Genomic DNA, 26,243 nt, shown 5'->3' with positions numbered 1-26,243 from the left:
TCAAAATAAGTAATGTTCCAGGCTCTTAAAGATAATGAAGTATTAGCCATTATTGTTTCTGAGTATATAGAGCAATTCCACACTGCAGTACACAAATTATACCTTTCCCAGCTCTTTACAATACTGCTGGTAGGAAAAAAAAGAAAACATACAAAGCAAAATACAAAGATATTCATCCTGCGGAGGTGAACAAGACAATAGTGGATATTACTATTCAGAACATGAGAGCAGACAGAATAAGAGCATCACTAAATAATGTGCACTTATCAAGTAGAGGGTTTTGCATTTTGCAGTAAATTTACATGGATAAGCCGACATCAAAGCAATCCCACTTTCTACTTAGCCATATTACTTGATAAAATATAACAAACAGACAGACATTCTCTTTGAAGCTTTGTTTACCTATAACACTTTAGACTCTTTAGTATCTGTGTGCCGCAATGTGATGGATAGGATGAAAATCTAGCCGGGTATTAATTCTGAGCTGGAAGACTAAATAGTTTCCTCTATAGATTTTAAAAAGCTTTTTTTTTTCTTTCTTTTTTTTAATGTCACATGGCGGCTGAATAGGACATGGAACGGTGGGAGATCCGTGCCGTTCCGTCACATCCTTACCTCCTCAGGGGCCATATGACATACAGGGATAATGAAACACTTGCTGTGCTTTATAGGTGCTATCATCTAAATTGACATTTCAAAAGCATGGAAAAGTTCAGAGTAATTATGAAATATCATCTTCGTACTGTAGCACAAAAGAATCCAAAATCCCAAGGTAATACAACAGAAAAAATATAATAATAATAATATGTATTAATATATTCCTACCTCAAATTCTTCAGCTTCTATAAGTAACTTGGCAGTCGTGATGCGGGATTCGTATGGAGGAAACACAGACTAGGAGAAAGAAAAATGGCTTTTAATAAACAATGTGAAATGCATGCATAACACTGTCAATTAACGTAACAAGTAACACTACGCGGTGATAAAGTGTACACACTAAACTGGCCACGTTAATGTAGCCTGCACATACAGTAGCGTTACGGTACTTTTTAAGGCAAGATTACTATATGATTGAAATGAATAGAATAAGCCCCATTATCCTTCACTTTTATGCATTGGGTATTGTGGGCACAAAGAGGCTCGGCACTGAGACACAATCTCACGCCAAAGCATTTAGGAAGGCTTTCAGGTTTTTGGGACATGTTGTATGGTTGCAGGATTGCTAGGTTTCTGCTCAGCAGGTCATGTCCTATGCACATAGTCTTTCTGAAAAACAATGAAAAGGGTAAGAGGGACTATTAAGCTTCACAAAGCAGTTAAAGCACACAGTGATTTGACCTGAAACAAAGCTGTTTATTTGCATATGGTCAATAGGGAATCGCTTAAACCTTTTCCCTTCTTTTTTATTGAGGCTGTGTTGTACATAAAGTGTAACGTTCCTGTGTAACCCTTTCTCATATAAACGTCTGCAGAACACAGAGCAATGGCAAAACCCTAACATCACAAAGTGACACCACCACTCTAATGCGCCCTACACACTGGCCGATCCGCCGCCGAGCTGCCCGACGGCGGATACGGCCGTCGGGCGACCCGGCGGCGGGGGGGGCAGTGACGGGGGGAGTAAAGTTTCTTCACTCCCCCCGTCACCCGGCTGCATTGAAGTGCAGGCAAATATGGACGAGAGCGTCCATATTGGCCTGCATGTACAGCCGACGGGGGACCAGCGATGAACGAGCGCGGGGCCGCGCATCGTTCATCGCTGGAGCCTCCACACTGCACGATATGAAAGTTATCTTGTTCATTAATGAACGAGATCGTTTATATCGTGCAGTCATGTCGGCCAGTGTGTAGGGCCCTTTAGGGGGATATTCAATTGTTTAAAAAAAGTCGGTTGGGTTTCTGTTTTTTTTCTTATCTAATAGACAGGAAAAAACAGACTCCCAACTGACTTTTCAAACAATTGAATACCCCCCTAAGTCTGCATATAATTAATATACAATGTATATTACTTACTATGCCCCCCTTACATGATGTCATGGCCTCTGCACATTGGTATCATTTTGGTAGTCAGGGACATTGTTTTACTTGCACTGATTCTGTGTTATTGCTGCTACATCACCAGAACATGAATAAAGCGGATATAGCTAGCGGGTGATTCAAATAAGCGATATAACAACGCGGCTTATCTCTGCAGAATAACCTTGATAGTGTTCGCTCTCACTCTATATTGGTGCCAGCAAAAGACATAAGACTACAGTGAGGATACTGGGATTATGTTTAACTCTTGATTACCAAGGCAGCCTTATTTTCTGACTCAGGTGACCCAGTACCTCGAACAGGTTCAGAATGATGTATGGACCATGGTGGTAGTGGGCCCAGAAAAGCTGACTAGACTCGGTGGGGAACAAAGGCACGCCCATTTGGCCATGCAATGAGGTGTGATTCTCTAAGGTCTCTGATTACCAGAGTCCAGATCCTGAGCCAATGCTTCATAGCCTTTATTATCAGCATTCAAAAGCTTAGAGCAGAGGTTCTCAAACTCGGTCCTCGGGAGCCCACACAGTGCATGTTTTGCAGGTAACCCAGCAGGTGCACAGGTGTATTAATTACTCACTGACACATTTTAAAAGGTCCACAGGGGTGGAGCTAATTATTTCACTTGCGATTCTGTGAGGAGACCTGCAAAACATGCACTGTGTGGGGTCCTGAGGACCGAGTTTGAGAACCTCTGGCTTAGAGACTGAGCAGTAAGCTAGAAGCAAGGCCAACTGGGAACGAAACTGCTCGATTAGGTGCCCAAATGATCACATGTCCTGGTCGCTCCACTAGGGAACTGCTTGGGGAATCTAGCAGTGACGTAAGAAACCACCTTGTCACATTTAAGAATGATAAACACAACCGTTTTTCCCCAATACTTGGAATTTTACATTCTACGTAACAAAAGGCAAAAGTGTAACACTTCAAGTGAAATACAATACCAATAGTCTGAAGGTCATATCATGTATACATTGGCAAAAACAAGACATGATTTTGCTATGTTATTACAGCATATTCAAAGGCTGCGATTGTTGTTACATGTTTTGCCCCGGCCGACCTATTGATGCTGAAATGAATAAAAATATAACTTACAAAAGCAGAGTCAATCTCTATTGATTTGGAGGAAGAATCAAAAGAAAATCAGCTCATCTAACATAAAATATTCTATCTAACTAGTAAATATGTTAGAAAGAAGGTCTCTGTATTTTTTGTCTACCCACCTTCTGTGAATGTATGTATCAAGCGGCAGTTGCCCAGGTGTGAGCCACCTGCTTTGCTGAAACTTCGTGATAGGAGTGTCACCAGGGGCAGAAGAACATCATTCTCCATAGTCCAACTGGAATAATATCCATGTCAATCAATCTTGCCTTTTAAAATAAATTAATTTTCCCTGCGAATCACGCCCGTCTGAGCCTAGTCATTCCTTTTGGGGCAGGTTTGCCAGCGGTTTTTAATACCGCTGCTTGATAAATCAAGGGTTCCTAGGCTATTTTTTGCATAGCCTAAAACATAAATGGTGTGTCAAGATTCTAAAGAGTGAACCCTCTTTGGTTTTGGCTTTAGTTAGCGGTCAGGTTGGAAAACCGCCAGAAAACCAAAAGTGCTGTTTAGCAAATTAAGGGGGACATGTACTAAGCAGTGATAAAAGTGGAAAAGTGAGCCAGTGGAGAAGTTGTCTATGGCAACCAATCAGCTGCTCTGTATACTTTTATAGTATGCAAATTATAAATATTTTGTCAATGCTGATTGGTTGCCATGGCCAACTTCTCCACTGGCTCCCTTTTCCACTTTTATCACTACTTAGTAAATATCCCCCTTAGCCCCTAGTCTTCAGGGTCCACAGCTTTGCTCTGACTGTCAACATGGTTGATATGCTGAGCGATAAATGGTGGAGGCACTGTGATCAATAAACAGAGTGCACTGACTCTGTATGAATCTTTGCTCCTGAGGAAGCTAGGAGTTTGTTGCTCAGGGAAACGCGTTGGGTCATATATGACACTTGGATTTCAATACACACTAGTTGGATACAAGCTGGACCAACTCCCTGCTCTGTTGGAGACCACGTTCCCAGTTGCTAAAACCTGCAGAGGTTCCCCACAGAAACATCTCACAGACTTTTCTGAGAGATATCTGGGGATTACTTTGCAACTTGGATTCTAATCAGCATCTGCTGCCGACACCGTGTGGGTGTTTCCCATAGCAACAGCATCTGACAGAGTATACTGAGAGATCATTGGGAATTGCCTACATTTGGTAAAACTGTTTATTATTTGCAGCATATGGACACTAAGAGATACTATTGGAATAGGACCTCAAATCTAATAGCGAAAGTAATATGAACTTTCCAGTGGCTATTGAGTACAGAATTGTTTGTGTAAAGGCCCTTATCCACTAGTGAGACTTATCTAAACTACAAGTCGGATCTGATTTACCCCCCATCTGCTCAGCCGCTTCCCGGGAATCCTGCGATTACGATTTGCTACTTGAGTGGTTTTTTTTTTAAATCCGATATATTGCATCCAATTTATCCTCCACTGCTGCTGCTGCTGGGCATGTGGATGGGTGTGTCCAAGGTGCCAGTCAAGTGACTCCTCCGAGCTATCCGAGGATCAGGATAGGCAGCCACGACGATCTGCGACTCCGATCCGAGGAGCATGGGAATGCACCTCGAGTCGGAGTCGGAGGAAAATTACATGCGATGTGACACTTTTCATCTGATCCTCGTTCCCAAAGCTCGGAATCTGATGAAAAGTGGCCATACTGCACTAGTGGATGGGGGCCAAAACATATATGACGCTGATATTTTAAGCTAGAATTTATAATTACTGATTATGTTTTAATAAATGGTCTTGTTTCATAACATACTGTCCATCATCAGAAGTCTATACAGCAAGCGCTGGTTTATATATATATATATATATATATATATAAAAGAAAGAAACAGTGGCACTCCAGGTCTTGTGTCATCAAAGAGTATTGTATTAAGGCATTTGTGACAATGCACAGACCAACGTTTCAGGAAGGCGTGAAAAGACTGATTGTGCTCAAATGGGCGCCTCCTATTGTGGTGCTACCATCACACATGAAAAATAAATGATAAATCTATACATTCCTTAAGATTGTTCCATGAATATTTTCATCCACATCGAGTTTTTGCTGATTATTCACTCCACATGTGGGAAAAAAAGCATAAAATTTCATGTGTAGCACAGTAAAATTTAATAACAATTAACATAAATTGACATGAATTAAAAACAACAAAAATCCGATATTCAATATTCCCTGGTGGTGTCCCAAAGGGGACTGAACAATTACCAGAAACGATGGAGAACTGGAGGTTAACCGTTTCAGGGCCCGTAGCCCCTTTGTCAAGGTGAACATGGTTGTTCACCTTGACAAAGGGGCTACGGGCCTCGAATCGGTGGTCTATGCATTGTCACTAATGCCTTAATACAACACTCTTTGATGACACAAGACCTGGAGTGCCGCTGTTTCTTTCTTCTATTTATTTGACCTGGGGGAGGGCACCTGGGGATTTCAACTTGATATACAGTGAGTGCCGGACTATTTAACATCGTTTATATTAGAGATGAGCGCCTGAAATTTTTCGGTTTTGTGTTTTGGTTTTGGGTTCGGTTCCGCGGCCGTGTTTTGGGTTCGAACGCGTTTTGGCAAAACCTCACCGAATTATTTTTGTCGGATTCGGGTGTGTTTTGGATTCGGGTGTTTTTTTCCAAAAACACTAAAAAACAGCTTAAATCATAGAATTTGGGGGTCATTTTGATCCCAAAGTATTATTAACCTCAAAAACCATAATTTACACTCATTTTCAGTCTATTCTGAATACCTCACACCTCACAATATTATTTTTAGTCCTAAAATTTGCACCGAGGTCGCTGTGTGAGTAAGATAAGCGACCCTAGTGGCCGACACAAACACCGGGCCCATCTAGGAGTGGCACTGCAGTGTCACGCAGGATGTCCCTTCCAAAAAACCCTCCCCAAACAGCACATGACGCAAAGAAAAAAAGAGGCGCAATGAGGTAGCTGTGTGAGTAAGATTAGCGACCCTAGTGGCCGACACAAACACCGGGCCCATCTAGGAGTGGCACTGCAGTGTCACGCAGGATGGCCCTTCCAAAAAACCCTCCCCAAACAGCACATGACGCAAAGAAAAAAAGAGGCGCAATGAGGTAGCCGACTGTGTGAGTAAGATTAGCGACCCTAGTGGCCGACACAAACACCGGGCCCATCTAGGAGTGGCACTGCAGTGTCACGCAGGATGGCCCTTCCAAAAAACCCTCCCCAAACAGCACATGACGCAAAGAAAAAAAGAGGCGCAATGAGGTAGCTGACTGTGTGAGTAAGATTAGCGACCCTAGTGGCCGACACAAACACCGGGCCCATCTAGGAGTGGCACTGCAGTGTCACGCAGGATGTCCCTTCCAAAAAACCCTCCCCAAACAGCACATGACGCAAAGAAAAAAAGAGGCGCAATGAGGTAGCTGTGTGAGTAAGATTAGCGACCCTAGTGGCCGACACAAACACCGGGCCCATCTAGGAGTGGCACTGCAGTGTCACGCAGGATGTCCCTTCCAAAAAACCCTCCCCAAACAGCACATGACGCAAAGAAAAAAAGAGGCGCAATGAGGTAGCTGACTGTGTGAGTAAGATTAGCGACCCTAGTGGCCGACACAAACACCGGGCCCATTTAGGAGTGGCACTGCAGTGTCACGCAGGATGTCCCTTCCAAAAAACCCTCCCCAATCAGCACATGATGCAAAGAAAAAGAAAAGAAAAAAGAGGTGCAAGATGGAATTATCCTTGGGCCCTCCCACCCACCCTTATGTTGTATAAACAAAACAGGACATGCACACTTTAACCAACCCATCATTTCAGTGACAGGGTCTGCCACACGACTGTGACTGATATGACGGGTTGGTTTGGACCCCCCCCAAAAAAGAAGCAATTAATCTCTCCTTGCACAAACTGGCTCTACAGAGGCAAGATGTCCACCTCATCTTCACCCTCCGATATATCACCGTGTACATCCCCCTCCTCACAGATTATCAATTCGTCCCCACTGGAATCCACCATCTCAGCTCCCTGTGTACTTTGTGGAGGCAATTGCTGCTGGTCAATGTCTCCGCGGAGGAATTGATTATAATTCATTTTAATGAACATCATCTTCTCCACATTTTCTGGATGTAACCTCGTACGCCGATTGCTGACAAGGTGAGTGGCGGCACTAAACACTCTTTCGGAGTACACACTTGTGGGAGGGCAACTTAGGTAGAATAAAGCCAGTTTGTGCAAGGGCCTCCAAATTGCCTCTTTTTCCTGCCAGTATAAGTACGGACTGTGTGACGTGCCTACTTGGATGCGGTCACTCATATAATCCTCCACCATTCTATCAATGTTGAGAGAATCATATGCAGTGACAGTAGACGACATGTCCGTAATCGTTGTCAGGTCCTTCAGTCCGGACCAGATGTCAGCATCAGCAGTCGCTCCAGACTGCCCTGCATCACCGCCAGCGGGTGGGCTCGGAATTCTGAGCCTTTTCCTCGCACCCCCAGTTGCGGGAGAATGTGAAGGAGGAGATGTTGACAGGTCGCGTTCCGCTTGACTTGACAATTTTGTCACCAGCAGGTCTTTCAACCCCAGCAGACTTGTGTCTGCCGGAAAGAGAGATCCAAGGTAGGCTTTAAATCTAGGATCGAGCACGGTGGCCAAAATGTAGTGCTCTGATTTCAACAGATTGACCACCCGTGAATCCTTGTTAAGCGAATTAAGGGCTCCATCCACAAGTCCCACATGCCTAGCGGAATCGCTCCGTGTTAGCTCCTCCTTCAATGTCTCCAGCTTCTTCTGCAAAAGCCTGATGAGGGGAATGACCTGACTCAGGCTGGCAGTGTCTGAACTGACTTCACGTGTGGCAAGTTCAAAGGGCATCAGAACCTTGCACAACGTTGAAATCATTCTCCACTGCGCTTGAGACAGGTGCATTCCACCTACTATATCGTGCTCAATTGTATAGGCTTGTATGGCCTTTTGCTGCTCCTCCAACCTCTGAAGCATATAGAGGGTTGAATTCCACCTCGTTACCACTTCTTGCTTCAGATGATGGCAGGGCAGGTTAAGTAGTTTTTGGTGGTGCTCCAGTCTTCTGTACGTGGTGCCTGTACGCCGAAAGTGTCCCGCAATTTTTCTGGCCACCGACAGCATCTCTTGCACGCCCCTGTCGTGGTTAAGTGGACATTGGGTACAACTGCATTTTTTAGGAGACTGGTGAGTCTTTTTCTGACGTCCGTGTACATTCTCGGTATCGCCTGCCTAGAGAAGTGGAACCTAGATGGTATTTGGTAACGGGGGCACACTGCCTCAATAAATTGTCTAGTTCCCTGTGAACTGACGGCGGATACCGGACGCACGTCTAACACCAACATAGTTGTCAAGGACTCAGTTATCCGCTTTGCAGTAGGATGACTGCTGTGATATTTCATCTTCCTCGCAAAGGACTGTTGAACAGTCAATTGCTTACTGGAAGTAGTACAAGTGGGCTTACGACTTCCCCTCTGGGATGACCATCGACTCCCAGCGGCAACAACAGCAGCGCCAGCAGCAGTAGGCGTTACACGCAAGGATGCATCGGAGGAATCCCAGGCAGGAGAGGACTCGTCAGACTTGCCAGTGACATGGCCTGCAGGACTATTGGCATTCCTGGGGAAGGAGGAAATTGACACTGAGGGAGTTGGTGGGGTGGTTTGCGTGAGCTTGGTTACAAGAGGAAGGGATTTACTGGTCAGTGGACTGCTTCCGCTGTCACCCAAAGTTTTTGAACTTGTCACTGACTTATTATGAATGCGCTGCAGGTGACGTATAAGAGAGGATGTTCCGAGGTGGTTAACGTCCTTACCCCTACTTATTACAGCTTGACAAAGGGAACACACGGCTTGACACCTGTTGTCCGCATTTCTGGTGAAATACCTCCACACCGAAGAGCTGATTTTTTTGGTATTTTCACCTGGCATGTCAACGGCCATATTCCTCCCACGGACAACAGGTGTCTCCCCGGGTGCCTGACTTAAACAAACCACCTCACCATCAGCATCCTCCTGGTCAATTTCCTCCCCAGCGCCAGCAACACCCATATCCTCCTCATCCTGGTGTACTTCAACACTGACATCTTCAATCTGACTATCAGGAACTGGACTGCGGGTGCTCCTTCCAGCACTTGCAGGGGGCGTGCAAATGGTGGAAGGCGCATGCTCTTCACGTCCAGTGTTGGGAAGGTCAGGCATCGCAACCGACACAATTGGACTCTCCTTGTGGATTTGGGATTTCAAAGAACGCACAGTTCTTTGCGGTGCTTTTGCCAGCTTGAGTCTTTTCAGTTTTCTAGCGAGAGGCTGAGTGCTTCCATCCTCATGTGAAGCTGAACCACTAGCCATGAACATAGGCCAGGGCCTCAGCCGTTCCTTGCCACTCCGTGTGGTAAATGGCATATTGGCAAGTTTACGCTTCTCCTCCGACAATTTTATTTTAGGTTTTGGAGTCCTTTTTTTACTGATATTTGGTGTTTTGGTTTTGACATGCTCTGTACTATGCCATTGGGCATCGGCCTTGGCAGACGACGTTGCTGGCATTTCATCGTCTCGGCCATGACTAGTGGCAGCAGCTTCAGCACGAGGTGGAAGTGGATCTTGATCTTTCCCTAATTTTGGACCCTCAACATTTTTGTTCTCCATATTTTAATAGGCACAACTAAAAGGCACCTCAGGTAAACAATGCAGATGGATGGATTGGATACTAGTATACAATTATGGACGGGCTGCCGAGTGCCGACACAGAGGTAGCCACAGCCGTGAACTACCGCACTGTACTGTGTCTGCTGCTAATATATAGACTGGTTGATAAAGAGATAGTATACTCGTAACTAGTATGTATGTATAAAGAAAGAAAAAAAAACCACGGTTAGGTCACTGGTATATACAATTATGGACGGGCTGCCGAGTGCCGACACAGAGGTAGCCACAGCCGTGAACTACCGCACTGTACTGTGTCTGCTGCTAATATATAGACTGGTTGATAAAGAGATAGTATACTCGTAACTAGTATGTATGTATAAAGAAAGAAAAAAAAACCACGGTTAGGTCACTGGTATATACAATTATGGACGGGCTGCCGAGTGCCGACACAGAGGTAGCCACAGCCGTGAACTACCGCACTGTACTGTGTCTGCTGCTAATATATAGACTGGTTGATAAAGAGATAGTATACTCGTAACTAGTATGTATGTATAAAGAAAGAAAAAAAAACCACGGTTAGGTCACTGGTATATACAATTATGGACGGGCTGCCGAGTGCCGACACAGAGGTAGCCACAGCCGTGAACTACCGCACTGTACTGTGTCTGCTGCTAATATATAGACTGGTTGATAAAGAGATAGTATACTCGTAACTAGTATGTATGTATAAAGAAAGAAAAAAAAACCACGGTTAGGTCACTGGTATATACAATTATGGACGGGCTGCCGAGTGCCGACACAGAGGTAGCCACAGCCGTGAACTACCGCACTGTACTGTGTCTGCTGCTAATATATAGACTGGTTGATAAAGAGATAGTATACTCGTAACTAGTATGTATGTATAAAGAAAGAAAAAAAAACCACGGTTAGGTCACTGGTATATACAATTATGGACGGGCTGCCGAGTGCCGACACAGAGGTAGCCACAGCCGTGAACTACCGCACTGTACTGTGTCTGCTGCTAATATATAGACTGGTTGATAAAGAGATAGTATACTCGTAACTAGTATGTATGTATAAAGAAAGAAAAAAAAACCACGGTTAGGTGGTATATACAATTATGGACGGGCTGCCGAGTGCCGACACAGAGGTAGCCACAGCCGTGAACTACCGCACTGTACTGTGTCTGCTGCTAATATATAGACTGGTTGATAAAGAGATAGTATACTCGTAACTAGTATGTATGTATAAAGAAAGAAAAAAAAACCACGGTTAGGTCACTGGTATATACAATTATGGACGGGCTGCCGAGTGCCGACACAGAGGTAGCCACAGCCGTGAACTACCGCACTGTACACTGGTTGATAAAGAGATAGTAGTATACTCGTAACAACTAGTATGACGACGGTATAAAGAATGAAAAAAAAACCACGGTTAGGTGGTATATAATACAATTATGGTTGGACGGACTGCCTGCCGAGTGCCGACACAGAGGTAGCCACAGCCGTGAACTACCGCACTGTACACTGGTTGATAAAGAGATAGTAGTATACTCGTAACAACTAGTATGACGACGGTATAAAGAATGAAAAAAAAACCACGGTTAGGTGGTATATAATACAATTATGGTTGGACGGACTGCCTGCCGAGTGCCGACACAGAGGTAGCCACAGCCGTGAACTACCGCACTGTACACTGGTTGATAAAGAGATAGTAGTATACTCGTAACAACTAGTATGACGACGGTATAAAGAACGAAAAAAAAACCACGGTTAGGTGGTATATATTATAATACAATTATGGATGGACGGACTGCCTGCCGAGTTCCGACACAGAGGTAGCCACAGCCGTGAACTACCGCACTGTACACTGGTTGATAAAGAGATAGTAGTATACTCGTAACAACTAGTATGACGACGGTATAAAGAACGAAAAAAAAACCACGGTTAGGTGGTATATATTATAATACAATTATGGATGGACGGACTGCCTGCCGAGTTCCGACACAGAGGTAGCCACAGCCGTGAACTACCGCACTGTACACTGGTTGATAAAGAGATAGTAGTATACTCGTAACAACTAGTATGACTATGACGACGGTATAAAGAAAGAAAAAAAAAACCACGGTTAGGTGGTATATAATACAATTATGGATGGACGGACTGCCTGCCGAGTGCCGACACAGAGGTAGCCACAGCCGTGAACTACCGCACTGTACTGTGTCTGCTGCTAATATAGACTGGTTGATAAAGAGATAGTATACAATACTACTAATATACTGGTGGTCAGGCACTGGTCACCACTAGTCACACTGGCAGTGGCACTCCTGCAGCAAAAGTGTGCACTGTTTAATTTTAATATAATATTATTTATCATGTACTCCTGGCTCCTGCTATAACAACCTGCAGTGCTCCCCAGTCTCCCCCACAATTATAAGCTTTATATACAATACATTGATGTGCAGCACACTGGGCTGAGCAGTGCACACAGACTGAGTCACTGTGTGACTGTGTATCGTTTTTTTCAGGCAGAGAACGGATATATTAAATAAAACAAACAACTGCACTGTCTCTGGTGGTCACTGGTCACTGTGGTCGTCAGTCACTAAACTCTGTCTGCACTCTGCACTCTCTTCTAATCTACAGTATCACAGCAATCTCTCTCTCTCTCTCTCTTCTAAATCTAATCTATTCTAAATGGAGAGGACGCCAGCCACGTCCTCTCCCTATCAATCTCAATGCACGTGTGAAAATGGCGGCGACGCGCGGCTCCTTATATAGAATCCGAGTCTCGCGATAGAATCCGAGCCTCGCGAGAATCCGACAGCGTCATGATGACGTTCGGGCGCGCTCGGGTTAACCGAGCAAGGCGGGAAGATCCGAGTCGCTCGGACCCGTGAAAAAAAAAGTGAAGTTCGTGCGGGTTCGGATTCAAAGAAACCGAACCCGCTCATCTCTAGTTTATATATACAGATAGGTCCATGGTCATCTTGACTAGTTTTCTGCGCCTAAGCACAACATGATTTATTAGCATAAACCCTTAATCTATCGTTCTCAGCTGCAATACAATACAGAGAACAATACAGCAGGGGAATAAGTCATTACAGCAGGGGATTAAATCCGATTTGGCAGTCTTAGTTAATCCTATTAAAGGTCAAGATAAATGTGGACCCATCTGTATGTATATATATATATATATATATATACACATACACACACACACACATATATATATATATATATATATATATATATATACATACACACACACACACACACATAAACATATATATATATATATATATATATATATATTCTGCATGAATCTTCGACGCATTGATCATCACTCACTTGCACATGATTACAGGAGATGCTGAATATAGTAAAACAATTCACCAAAATAATTTTGTTGTCAATTTCTACCTGAGTACAAACAGTCTGGTTGCATTATTCTTATATACAGATAAAAAACTAAATCTACAGTATACTTGTCTACACCAAAGGCTGCCTAAGGCCTGTTCCAGAGACTTCATAGACAGAGTTTAGAGCAATCATTTGCAGCTGGAAGCCTGACTTTCTTCTCCCTTCCTCATACTAACATAATATTTAATGTGTAATCTATATAATAATAGACACAGTGACACTTAAAATCATCATTACACTAATCAATAATTATTGAACGAAGGGACTTCAATTTGGCGAGATTTTTGCCTATACGCATACCTATCTAATACATTAGCCAGACAATACAAAGTTTCCTGCGCACAATGAGAAATTAGTGATGTTACAGATAATGAACTGTCTTCACCAGACTGTTCCATAGGTACATCCCGGCCATCACGGTAAATTAAAGAATGACCACCTGCATCTGCATTATGTAAACTGCTGAACTATATGTTACTTCCCTATATAGAAAGTTGTCTTGTTAGATAGGCACAACCTTGTACTTGGGAGTCCGATACATAACTTTTTTGTAGCACCTTACAGAGCTCACCTCTCATTCCAGAGCCTACCTAGTAAAGATGGCCATGAATAATTTATGGCTAGCAACCACCAATGGTTTCCCACCAATGTGCAATGGTCTTGCCATCAATGGCAAAGATCTGACAGTTCACCATCAATGATATCCTCTTAGCGATGGTTTGTTTTTGTTTTTTACATTGAAGGGGGGCACTATGCTTAGACCTGCCCTTGAATATATCGATAAGTCCCACTTCTGTACCAGATTGGCCTACCGTGCTTCACGGCAAGGATGGCCATCCATGCTGCAATTCACTGATGACACAAAGCATCAATCGCCCTCCATCAATGATTTAATTCCAGAAATTTTAAGCACTGATGGTACCAACAATGGTTAACTACTCAGTCGCCATTCCAACTACCTAGGACCCTCTTCCTTTAATTGCCTTTGTTCCAATCAGGAGTTTACTGCAGAGTATGAGTAGATTTACTATTCGTTGGCTTTACAAAGCCGCAGGTAATCAGTGGCCTTGATGGATGGATTTCAAAGTACAATAGTATTTAATGCTAAATTACTATTGCATTTGAAAAACGTTGCAAACTCAAAGGATAGTAAATCTGCCCCAGAGTGTCTGGCTGTAGCGGAAGGGTTACACTATGGATATGACCAAACTGCAAAACTGAACCATGATGACAGCCTCTGCAGGTATTTACGTGGTCTGTATAACCAACATTGAAAGTTGCTTTACATAACCTTAGAGCGTGTCATTTCATCAGACTGTCTATTTTTCATTCGCACCTCTTACTATAAACCATATCCGCTATTCTCAAGCTGATTTATGTAGCTATTTTAATGTAGCAACGTTTAAACGTTATGTGCTGGACTCTTGCTCACTCTTCCAGGGTAAGTGTAAAAAAACCCTGAACAAATGCTAAGCTAATATTTCCAGTGCATCAGGGAACTCAAGTCTGAATTGGAAAAATAAATATTCGGAAATCAGTAGAAGCAAAACGAGCAGACGACTCTGTTGATGGGACACTTGGGAAGGAAACATAAGGTTGGTGGTAAACAGGTTATGACTAGAAAGTGTTGTACGAAGCAGAATGCATCCACTCAGCACTGCGGGTCATTATGGCAAGAAGAGCTCGGTAATTTCAGAAGGTTGAAGTTGTTACAAAGTCTGAACGATGAGACTTGAACATTGTATGTGTATATATATATATATATATATATATATGCAAAATTATATACTGTATGAATGGAGGAGTGGGAAGAATTTCATTAAATTCATTTTCTTGACATAAGGAACCAATCGAATAAGTAATTGAATAAACGGCTGGAGTAATTCTTCCTGTAATAGAAAATAAATTTAAGAATTTGATAACTATATATAAATTAAAGTAAATATATATCTATATATATATATATATATATATATATATATATATAGAGACAAACAATACTAATTTTTTGCGCTATAATAAAGCAGCACTTAAAGATGGAACCCCTGTTAGTGAGAACCTATACAAATGACAAAGACAAAAAATATGTGGACTATTCCGGATATTAGATGTTCCAAGGGTCTTTGATAGTTGAATAAATTTAGGATACCTGAAATGAACCATCTCACCAAAAAATATTACCCAAGAAAATAATAATAGTCAGACATTGTTTTATTGATACAATGTATATCTTTAAAATTATATATAGCTAATATATAAAATTTGTCTTTACAACAATATTACAATGGACATGTCTATGTACAGAAGTTGTTAATAAGTCCCACCCTCACCTTAGCAAAGGTGTGAGCTCTGGGTGAGACGATACAGAGACATGGTATGTTGTAGATTGGTGAACCCTATGCGTTTCGTCACGATGACTTCTTCAGGGGTATTATGACGATTTTACATAAAATCAGACGATTGGAATTACCAATCCATCTACTGAGGACCTGATCCTAGTGATAAAAGTTGAAATCACCATTTCATCCACCAAGGACTTGGACAATATAACACTCCCACTTAGTGGTAGGGATATATATATACCTGGAAGGAACATTCAAATTCACTAAAAAGGTCATCCATAAAAAGCCCTAAAACAATAGGAAATTGCTTTCACTGGTGATCAATAACTCACTGAAAGATATGAGACTCTAAAATAGGTGCTTGTGCATGGATCACCAGGCTGAACGATGAAACTAGAACATTATATATATATATATATATATATATATATATATATATATATATATATATATAAAAAAGTTCCAAGGATAACCACCAGAGCGATTAGACCCAGATAAACCAGCACACAGCTTGAATGCAAAGAAGTGTTTTACTTATTCAGCAAAAAAAATTGGTTTTTCTTAAAAAAAGAAGGCAGCAAGCATATTGCACACATGGTGATAGCAGCATGTAAATAAATCAATGAGTACTTAACATTCCGACAGCTGTTTCGACTATCTTCTTCATGGGAATGAATAAAGTGACATAGTGCTGCACACTGCCAACCGCAGTGTCAGTTTCCAGGCCTGTATGACCTCCCTACAACGCCTGGGCATGCTCCTGATGAGGTGGCGGATGGTCTCCTGAGGGATCTCCTCCCAGACCTGGACTAAAGCATCCGCTAACTCCTGAACAGTCTGTGGTGCAACGTAGCGTTGGTGGATGGAGCGAGACATGATGTCCCAGATGTGCTCAACTGGATTCAGGTCTGGGGAACGGGCGGGCCAGTCCATAGCATCAATGCCTTCGTCTTGCAGGAACTGCTAACACACTCCAGCCACATGAGGTCTAGCATTGTCTTGCATTAGGAGGAACCCAGGGCCAACCGCACCAGCATATGGTCTCACAAGGGGTCTGAGGATCTCATCTCGGTACCTAATGGCAGTCAGGCTACCTCTGGCGAGCACATGGAGGGCTGTGCGGCCCCCCAAAGAAATGCCACCCCTCACCATTACTGACCCACTGCCAAACCGGTCATGCTGGAGGATGTTGCAGGCAGCAAAACGTTCTCCTTGGCGTCTCCAGACTCTGTCACGTCTGTCACATGTGCTCAGTGAGAACCTGCTTTTATCTGTGAAGAGCACAGGGCGCCAGTGGCGAATTTGCCAATCTTGGTGTTCTCTGGCAAATGCCAAACGTCCTGCACAGTGTTGGGCTGTAAGCACAACCCCCACCTGTGGACATCGGGCCCTCATACCACCCTCATGGAGTCTGTTTCTGATCGTTTGAGTAGACACATGCACATTTGTGGCTTGCTGGAGGTCATTTTGCAGGGCTCTGGCAGTGCTCCTCCTGTTCCTCCTTGCACAAAGGCGGTCCTGCTGCTGGGTTGTTGCCCTCCTATGGCCTCCTCCACGTCTCCTGATGTACTGGCCTGTCTCCTGGTAGCGCCTCCATGCTCTGGACACTACGCTGACAGACACAGCAAACCTTCTTGCCACAGCTCGCATTGATGTGCCATCCTGGATGAGCTGCACTACCTGAGCCACTTGTGTGGGTTGTAGACTCCGTCTCATGCTACCACTAGAGTGAAAGCACCGCCGGCTTTCAAAAGTGACCAAAACATCATCCAGAAAGCATAGGAGCTGAGAAGTGGTCTGTGGTCACCACCTGCAGAACAACTCCTTTATTGGGGGTGTCTTGCTAATTGCCTATAATTTCCACCTGTTGTCTATTCCATTTGCACAACAACATGTGAAATTGATTGTCAATCAGTGTTGCTTCCTAAGTGGACAGTTTGATTTCACAGAAGTGTGATTGACTTGGAGTTACATTGTGTTGTTTAAGTGTTCCCTTTATTTTTTTGAGCAGTATATATATATATATATATGCAAAATGATATATAAATGGAGGAGTGGGGAGAATTTCATTAAATTAATTTTTTTGACATAAGGAACCGATCAAATAAGTAATTGAATAAACAGCTGGAGTAACTCTTACTGTAATAGAAAAGAAATGTAAGTATTTGATATATATATATATACACTTTAATATAGATATATATTTATCTACATACCGTATATTAAAGTATAAAAATCTCTCTCTGTATATATATATATATATATATATATATATATATATATATATATAGCAAACATACAGGCTGGTAGGTGAACAACAGAAGTTTCAACTGAGCCTGGGCCTGGTCAGTCGTCAGAAACTTTGCAGACACAGCATGGTGGCCATTTAAACAGCAAAAATATAAGCTCTATGTTATGACAAAGTGTTGGCGAGCAGGGCAGCTGACGAAGAAGGAGGTACTGTACTGTCATCGTCAACTAAGATTATGTGACCGAAGCGTGAGACTGGGTCATGAAGGGGATGCCGGGGGGATATAGTGGAATGGGCCAATGTTTGAGGGTGTGGACAGCCACCAAAGAGGCTTGGCTAACCATTAGATAGTGCATGGTCAGGGCCCCTTAATAACTATATATAGTACATACTGCTAGTACATGCATGATACTGTACCAGATTAATAACAGTAATGCACTATAGAAAATACTCCATAGTCTAATGCAGTATAAGATAACAAATGTAAATGTATAATTCAAGTGCACAGTCTGGAACCTGATCCCTAGAGGAGGAGGTGTGCTCCCAGGCAGTGGAGCCTACCGGGGGGTTTCCCCTGTACCCCTGTGGGCCAATCCAACCCTGATCGAAGCTAATGGACAGCTAGCTGACACCGATTGCTACCATAAATTGGATTACAATCCAACATGGAAGTATAATAAGGATATTTTGATACTGTCATCATGTTTGGAGTTAATAATGGCTATATCAACACAGAGACAGCGTCCACCGTGTTCCCGGTGACTAGTATTTACTGTGCATGCACAACTCACCAGGATAATGGCCACCGCACCATTGCCCGGATAATATCTGTTGCAGCACCGACACGGTACTTCAGACTGGTATGTAAATAAACATTGGTGCAGGGTGTACGGTGTGGCCCCCCTTGGACCCAGGGGCCCGTGTACACCACACACACTGCACCCATTTTATATATGGCAATGTGTGTGTGTGTATTAAAGTATATATATATATATATATATATATATATAACAGACAAATACTCTCCTCCTGCGCTGTTCAATTGGTAAAGGAAAGACTTATGAAAAGGTTCTAAAACTGGCTGCCTGATTCCACTAAGTTCCCTGTTAGGAGGAACTGAGTATAAGGAATAGAGTGAAAATAGAGGAATTGGCGCCCCAGGATTGTATCAACCCCTGATATGAAAGAAAACCCTTTTATGGTTTCACAATTAAGTGTCAACAAGCTTTAAAACATAATGATCAACTGTTCCTTCATAAAAATGTATTTAAAACAGTACGTTAGCACAATGAATGTCCATAACATTACAACGACAGTAAAATGTAGTTCTCCCACATTGATCGACCTAACGAAGGCAAAAGAGTGTAGGTAGATCTTTACAATAATCTTCTTCTTTCTTATTATAAATTCGGAAGTAACATCAGATAAAAAAGTATGATAACCCAAAGCGTTTCGTCTTGTACCAAGACTTCATCAGGGGTGTATCTCTGATTGTTGGTAAGTATGATCAACAGACTAGAATGAACCCAGACAATCAATCAAGGATGCTTGAAGGAAGAATTCCAACGTCACTAAGGATTACTGTAGTAATATCAATCCAGCCTCATAGATCAACTCATCAGATTTCAAAAAGCTCCAATGTTGGAGATATTCATATGGGTAAAGGACTCCACAAGCTCATGTGAAAACGTACCTTGTAGATCAACTAAAGGTGTACAATTCTGTTAGAGGATCTCTGCTATTGCATAGATACTGGGCCACCACTGACTATCCTTTGGAGGGTTCCATATCTATACGAATTAGCGAGGATTATTTCTCCTCTAACAGAATTGTGCACCTCTAGGGATCAGGTTCCAAACTGTGCACTTGATTTATAAGGTACAGAAATTTATGTTACATTATACTGCACAGGACTGTGGTATATTTTCTACAGTGCATTCCTGTTACAGTATCATGCATGCACTAGCAGTATATATATATATATATATATATATATATATAAAAACATAGAATTTGATGGCAGATAAGAACCACTTGCCACTTGGCCCATCTAGTCTGCCCCCTTTTTTTAGCCTTTTTGAACCTTAATTCTTTGTAAGGATATTCATATGCCTATCCCAAGCATGTTTAAATTGCTCTACAGTCTTAGCCTCTACCACCTCTGATGGGAGGCTATTCCACTTATCCACTACCCTTTATGTGAAATAATTTTTCCTTAAATTTCCTGCCTCCCTCCAGTTTCAGTGTATGTCCATGAGTTCTAATACTTCTCTTCCTTTGACGAATGTTTCCCTCCTGAACTTTGTTAAAACCTTTGGTATATTTGAAAGTTTCTATCATGTCTCCCCTTTCCCTTCTCTCCTCCATACTATACATGTTAAGATCTTTTAGCCTTTCGGGGTAAGTTTTGTGATGTAGGCCATGCACCATTTTAATTGCCCTTCTTTGTACACTCTGTAATGTATTTATATCCTTCTGGAGATATGGTCTCCAGAACTGGACACAGTATTCCAGATGAGGCCGCACCAATGACCTATACAGTGGCATTATTACTTCTCTTTTCCTGCTACTGATTCCTCTCCCTATGCAACCACGCATCTGACATGCCTTTCTCATTGCTTTGTTGCATTGCTTTCCTGCCTTTAAATCACTTGAAATAGTGACTCCTAAATCCCTTTCCTCCTCAGTAGTTTCCATTATAGTACCCTTGATACTCTATTTAGCTTTTGGGTTTTTGAGACCCAAGTGCATGATTTTGCATTTTTTAGCATTAATCTGTAGTTGCCATGTTCTTGACCATTTTTCAAGCTTAGCTAGGTCATCAATCATTTGTTTTACCCCTCCTGGTGTGTCTACCCTGTTGCATATCTTTGTATCATCTTCAAAAAGGCATACTTTCCCTTCAATACCATTTGCAATGTCACCAACAAAGATATTAAAGAGAACTGGTCCGAGTACAGATCCCCGGGGTACTCCACTGGTAACATTTCCCTCCATAGATTGCACTCCATTGACTACAACTGTCTGTTTCCTATCCTGCAACCAGGTTCTTATCCATTTAACTATTTTATAATCCACCCCCACACTTTCACGTTTATTTAGCAGTCTGCGATGTGGGACAGTGTCAAATGCCTTACTAAAGTCTAGATATGCTACATCTACAGCTCCCCCTTGATCTATTATTTTCATCACAGAGTCAAAAAAGTCAATAAGATTTGTTTGGCATGATCTCCCACCAGTAAATCCATGCTGTTTTGGATCCTGTAAGTTGTTTGATTTAAGATATTCCACAACTCTTTCTTTTAGTGGTTTTTCCATTACTTTCCCTACTACTGATGTAAGGCTTACTAGTCTGTAGTTACTTACTTCTTCCTTGCTTCCACTTTTGTACAGTGGAACTACATTTGTTCTTTTCCAGTCCTCTGGAATGGCACCTGTATTTACGGACTGGTTAAATAATTCTGTTAATGGTGCCACCAGCACATCTTTTAAGCTCTTTTAGTATCCTTGTGTGTATCCCATCTGGCCCCATTGATTTATCCACTTTTAATTTTATATTTTATAGAATTTATATATATATATATATATATATATGAAAACAGGATTCAATTCCTGCGCTGCAAGTCCATGTATCCAGAGTCTTTATTAAACGTTAATTCTGTGCTGCTCAATCCTACTCCCAGCCAGGGAGCAAAGGGTATTGGTGCTATATATATATCTCAAGGGTCCCCGCCCATTCACTCTCTAATGGTTAGGGAAACCAATGTGGCTGGCCACAGTTCCTCTGGAGACTGGTCACACCCCTAAACATGGGCCCCCTACCACTGTATTCCCCCGGTGGGCCCTTAATGTCTCAGTCGGACGCTGTGTGTGTGTGTGTGTGTGTGTGTGTGTGTGTATATGACGGGTCCTGATGACGGGGGGCAGTACCCCGAAACGTTGAATAAAGCACCTTGATTTTTTTCACCGAATTGGCAGTCCAGGAGTGACTATCATTGGGAGAGTATATATATATTTATATATTTATTTATTCCCTTAATAAATTAGCATATAAGCACTGAAAATTGTGATTATGAGTAATTCTAGTATGGTGGCAGACCCAATGTCTAGACAGTATTCAAGCATCTTTACAAATGAGTCAGTGCTATAAAAAGATGCTATTCAGATTTAAATACTGTACTGCAGAAATACACAATGGTATTGCATAATGTCAAAGCACTGGAAACTCGCTTCAACTACAGACTTCAGAGGATTTTAATAATATTAAACCGACAACGGCACTCATATTTTTTTTTAACAGCCGTTGACATACCCATTTTCATTCTTTAAATGTAAGACACAAAACGCATGTGCAGTGATATTTAACCTCGGCCACTTGATGTTAAGTAAACATTCAAATAGTTAAGTACTAAAACATTGTAGGGTCTTTTTTTTCTTCTTCCTCTAAATGTGATACAATTGGGTACTAAACGCTATGGGCTTTCATTTAATTTAAGCACTTAATTTACACCTGCAGGAGGCTGACATTCAAGTATAAAATAAGGACTTGCCGTTTGATGTGCAATTTTCAAGAGGTGAATTCACATTTCTAGTGCTGTTCAATGTGGAAGGTATTATTACGGACCAGCGAAGGTGAGCGATCCAGGTCACACTTAGCCGCGGTATAAAAATACTAACACGCCTTTCAAGAGGGATGGAAACATTTAGATAGCCTTTAAGATTGCTGGGAATATCTACTATATAAAAGCGAATATTTGTCCTTCTGTCTTTCTATACAAATCCACAGTTTACAAGCGAAGATCGTGAAATTTTACATACGAGCATATTAAAACACTGCGGGGGCAACTAAAACAATTAGAAATCCCTAGTACCCCTAAGGGGGAGACAGCAGCACAGAGTATATCAGGAGACAGCATAACTCCGGAATTGCTGGAGCAATGTACTAAAAAATTGGTACACATCTACCTTACAATCTGGCAACAAACACTGTGGGACCCTAGCACCCCTAGGGGTGAGGCAACAGCACTGAGTATTTCAGCAGACAGCATAACTCTGGAATGCCTGCATCAATTTACAACAAACTTGGTACACATATGACTTTCACTATGGAAACAAACACTGTGGGGGTCAGACACCCCTAGCACCCTAGGGGTGGGACAGCAGCACAGAGTATGTCAACATACAGCAAAACTGTGGAAGGTCTGGAGCAATTTACAACAAACTTGGTACACATATGACTTACAAGCTGTGAACAAACACTGTGGGGGTAAGACACCCCCTGCACCCCTAGGGGTGAGGCAGCAGCACAGAGTTTTTCAGCAGGCAACATAACTCTGGAATGCCTGAAGCAATTTACACCAAACTTGCTACACATAGTGTTCACGCTAGGCAGTTTTAGCAGGGTGCCGCGCCCTGCCCGATTTTTGAAGGGCAAAACCCACCCTGCCCTTTCTGCGGCACCCTGCCAAAACTGCCGCCCGCTTCCTGCCCTCACAGCCGTGTAAAGATGGCGCGCGCATGCGCGTGGCATCCATTCACGCTGAGAGCGTGCTTGGGGGAAGCCCAGCACCTACGTGCTGGGCACGCCCCCAACAGTGACGCCGCTGGCCGCCTACGCCCCCTTTTAGTACCCGCAATGACCCCACCCCTATTTTGCATGGCCGTGCCCCCTTCTCGCCGCATGCGCACGCTAGTGCCCCTCTAGATCCGGCGCCCTGCCTGGCACGGATTCTAGAGTGAACACTAACACATATGACTTACACTCTGGGAACAAACACTGTGGGGGTAATACACCACTAGCACCCCTAGGGGTGGCCCAGCAGCACACACTATATCAGGACATGCATGATATGTCAGTGATGACAGGGCTGCATGTAACAGGGCCAGTGACATGATGTGAGGAGGGGAATGCAGGTAGCACAAACCCACACACAGAGTTATATAGTGGAAGTAGCACAGTCCCCCAGCAGCACAGAGTATATCAGGAGATACATAATGTGATGCGCTATAAAAGAAACTGTAAAAAAATCGATAATTTCACAGGGGCAGTGACATGATGTGAGGAGGGGAATGGAGGCAGCAGGAAGCCACAGACTGAGAGTTGTACAGTGGGAAGAGCAGGGTTCCTTGGGGGGAACAAAAGAGGTCCGGCCACTACACAAAGTGTGTCAGGGAAGCAACATATGCCTATATACTAGATCTCCAACCAACGTAAATTAACGAACAACTATCATTCTAATTTACCATCCTCATCCCATAGCGAAGCACGGTACTCAGCTATCTACAATGTTATTTATACTGTGTGTTTAATATTTACATTTGTTTTTGTAAACAGACATTCTTAAAATCCCGGGCAAAGCCGGGTACTCCAGCTAGTAATTTAATAAATGTGTATTTTTCTTTATAGATTACACTTATGTGCGACAAACATTTAAGGACCTAAAATTCATAAAAATAATTTGCCTACTATATGTACATGTATTGCAACTATAAATGATCTGTACATGAAACGCATCACTGCTTGTTGATTATCTGTGAAAGGAAAACTGAACTTAACATACACCAAATGTAAGTAATACTAAAATAATATACCGTAGGCCAGGAAGAGTTACCTGACAACGTGGGAAGGGCAACTGCACAAGGCACCATCTATATTGGGGGTGTCCAAGTACTGTGCTGACGTTTTTATTCATTAACAGTAACTCTGTACTCTTTGAATGCACATTTTAATATTACGTGATTAAAAACTTGTAATTATCATCAGATTCTGGGATTGGCTTAAAGGGCCGTACGCACTGAGAGATTTGAGCGATTTTCACGATGAAGGATATGAGTGATGAATGATTTTTCAGGTAGTTTTTAGTAACGATTTTGAGCGTACACACTGAACGATTTGTATGAACGATTTGAGCATATTGCACATTGCATACAATGATATCATCCACATATATCATTGGCTTGCAATGATAAACGATGATAGATTAACGATGAAAGACTGCAGGGACGCGCATTGTTCATCGACGGTGCTTCCATACTGAATTATATATTGGTAATTTTTTACTGTTATCGTCCATATCGTTCTTAAATATCTACCAGTGCGCAGAGCACCTAAAATTTCCTGAATAGAATAAATAATTAGATCACCCTGGACCAAGATCACCATGAGAATTATCAGAGCCTATTACAAAGAAATGTGAATCTATGGGCCCCAATCATAGATGCTTGTGGTGGCACACTGCTGAAGGGGGCATGATCATACCATGAAAAGGGTCATGGCGGTGACCCGAAGTGTGCCCACTGTGGATATGATCATCAGATCTACATTACAAAGATCTACAGTCATTAAGTCGACTACTATTGGTTGACACGCATTAGGTCAACAGGGTTAAAAGGTCGACACAAGAAGTAGTCAACTTTACAAAAGTACAATAGAAAAGGTCGACAGAATCAAAAGGTTGACACATGGCAAGGTCAACATGAAAAAAGGTAGAGACACAAAGGTCGACAACATTTTATAAGGTGTTTTTTTGTTTCATTTTCGCCGTCAAAGGACGTGGAGCCCCATTTAGTGCATCGCTTCATTCACCATGCTCCAGACAATGTTACTATTCCCAATCCACGTGGATAGTAAAGTATGAAAAAATTGATTAACATGCTAAAAAAAAAAAAGCAGTGTCATTCATGTGTGTGTTGAGTGACATGCACCTGTCGACCTTTTACATGTTGACCTATTGTCCATGCCAACCATTAGTGGTCGACCTTTACATGGTAGATGTAGACCACGGATACCGGCTTGGGGAAGGGCAAATGATAATGATTTTAGTGAACAGTCAGGCCGAGCATGTGGCAAAGGATGGTTACCAGACAATAGTACATGCTGCATCTGTGTCTATTGAGCATTCACTATACACGTGTACTGCCAGCGCTTTCTCCAGGAGGGTTAATTAACCCTATCTGCAGCGCAGAACAAACTGCATTAAGCAAGCCTTAAAAGCATCTCAGACTCAATGTAACAACATACATAGTCTAAATGACTGTACACAAAGGTTAATGTGTAAATGTGGGAAGCTGGCTGTGTGCGTTACTGGACACAGAACTGAGAATGGAAGTTTTCCCAGTATCCAGTCATATCCCTTAGTGGATAGGTCTCTGCTTTCACAGTAGCTTTATACCTGTGCATAATGGGCCTTATTCAGAGCTGTTAGCGAACCAAAAAATGTATCAATTGGGAAAAACCATGCAAGTGGGACAGATGTAACATGTGCAGAGAGAGTTATAGGCCCTACACACATGCCGATTAGTTTGAAAGATATGAACGATCTCGTTCATAAATGAACGAGAACTCGTTCATATCTTTCAGTGTGGAGGCTCCAGCAATGAACGATGCGCGGCCCCACGCTCGTTCATCGCTGGTCCCCCTTCGGCTGTGCATGCAGGCCAAT

At 42.6% G+C, this 26,243-nt stretch overlaps 1 protein-coding gene across 3 annotated transcripts in view; it reads right to left on the bottom strand.

Annotated features, from left to right (window-relative positions):
* LOC134927261 (uncharacterized) overlaps positions 1-26,243 on the bottom strand; it is a 989,775-nt gene that overhangs the window by 779,572 nt on the left and 183,960 nt on the right. For all 3 annotated transcript variants that reach the window (XM_063921470.1, XM_063921471.1, XM_063921469.1), the window contains exon 8: positions 826-894. In XM_063921470.1, the coding sequence (XP_063777540.1) occupies positions 826-894 (69 nt within the window). The remainder of the gene's footprint in view (positions 1-825; positions 895-26,243) is intronic.

Source organism: Pseudophryne corroboree, chromosome 5 (assembly GCF_028390025.1).
Source record: "Pseudophryne corroboree isolate aPseCor3 chromosome 5, aPseCor3.hap2, whole genome shotgun sequence".
In the NCBI taxonomy this organism is placed as follows: Eukaryota; Metazoa; Chordata; class Amphibia; order Anura; family Myobatrachidae; genus Pseudophryne; species Pseudophryne corroboree.
Note: the sequence above shows the minus strand (reverse complement) of the source record. Positions and strands in the feature narration are given on the sequence as shown.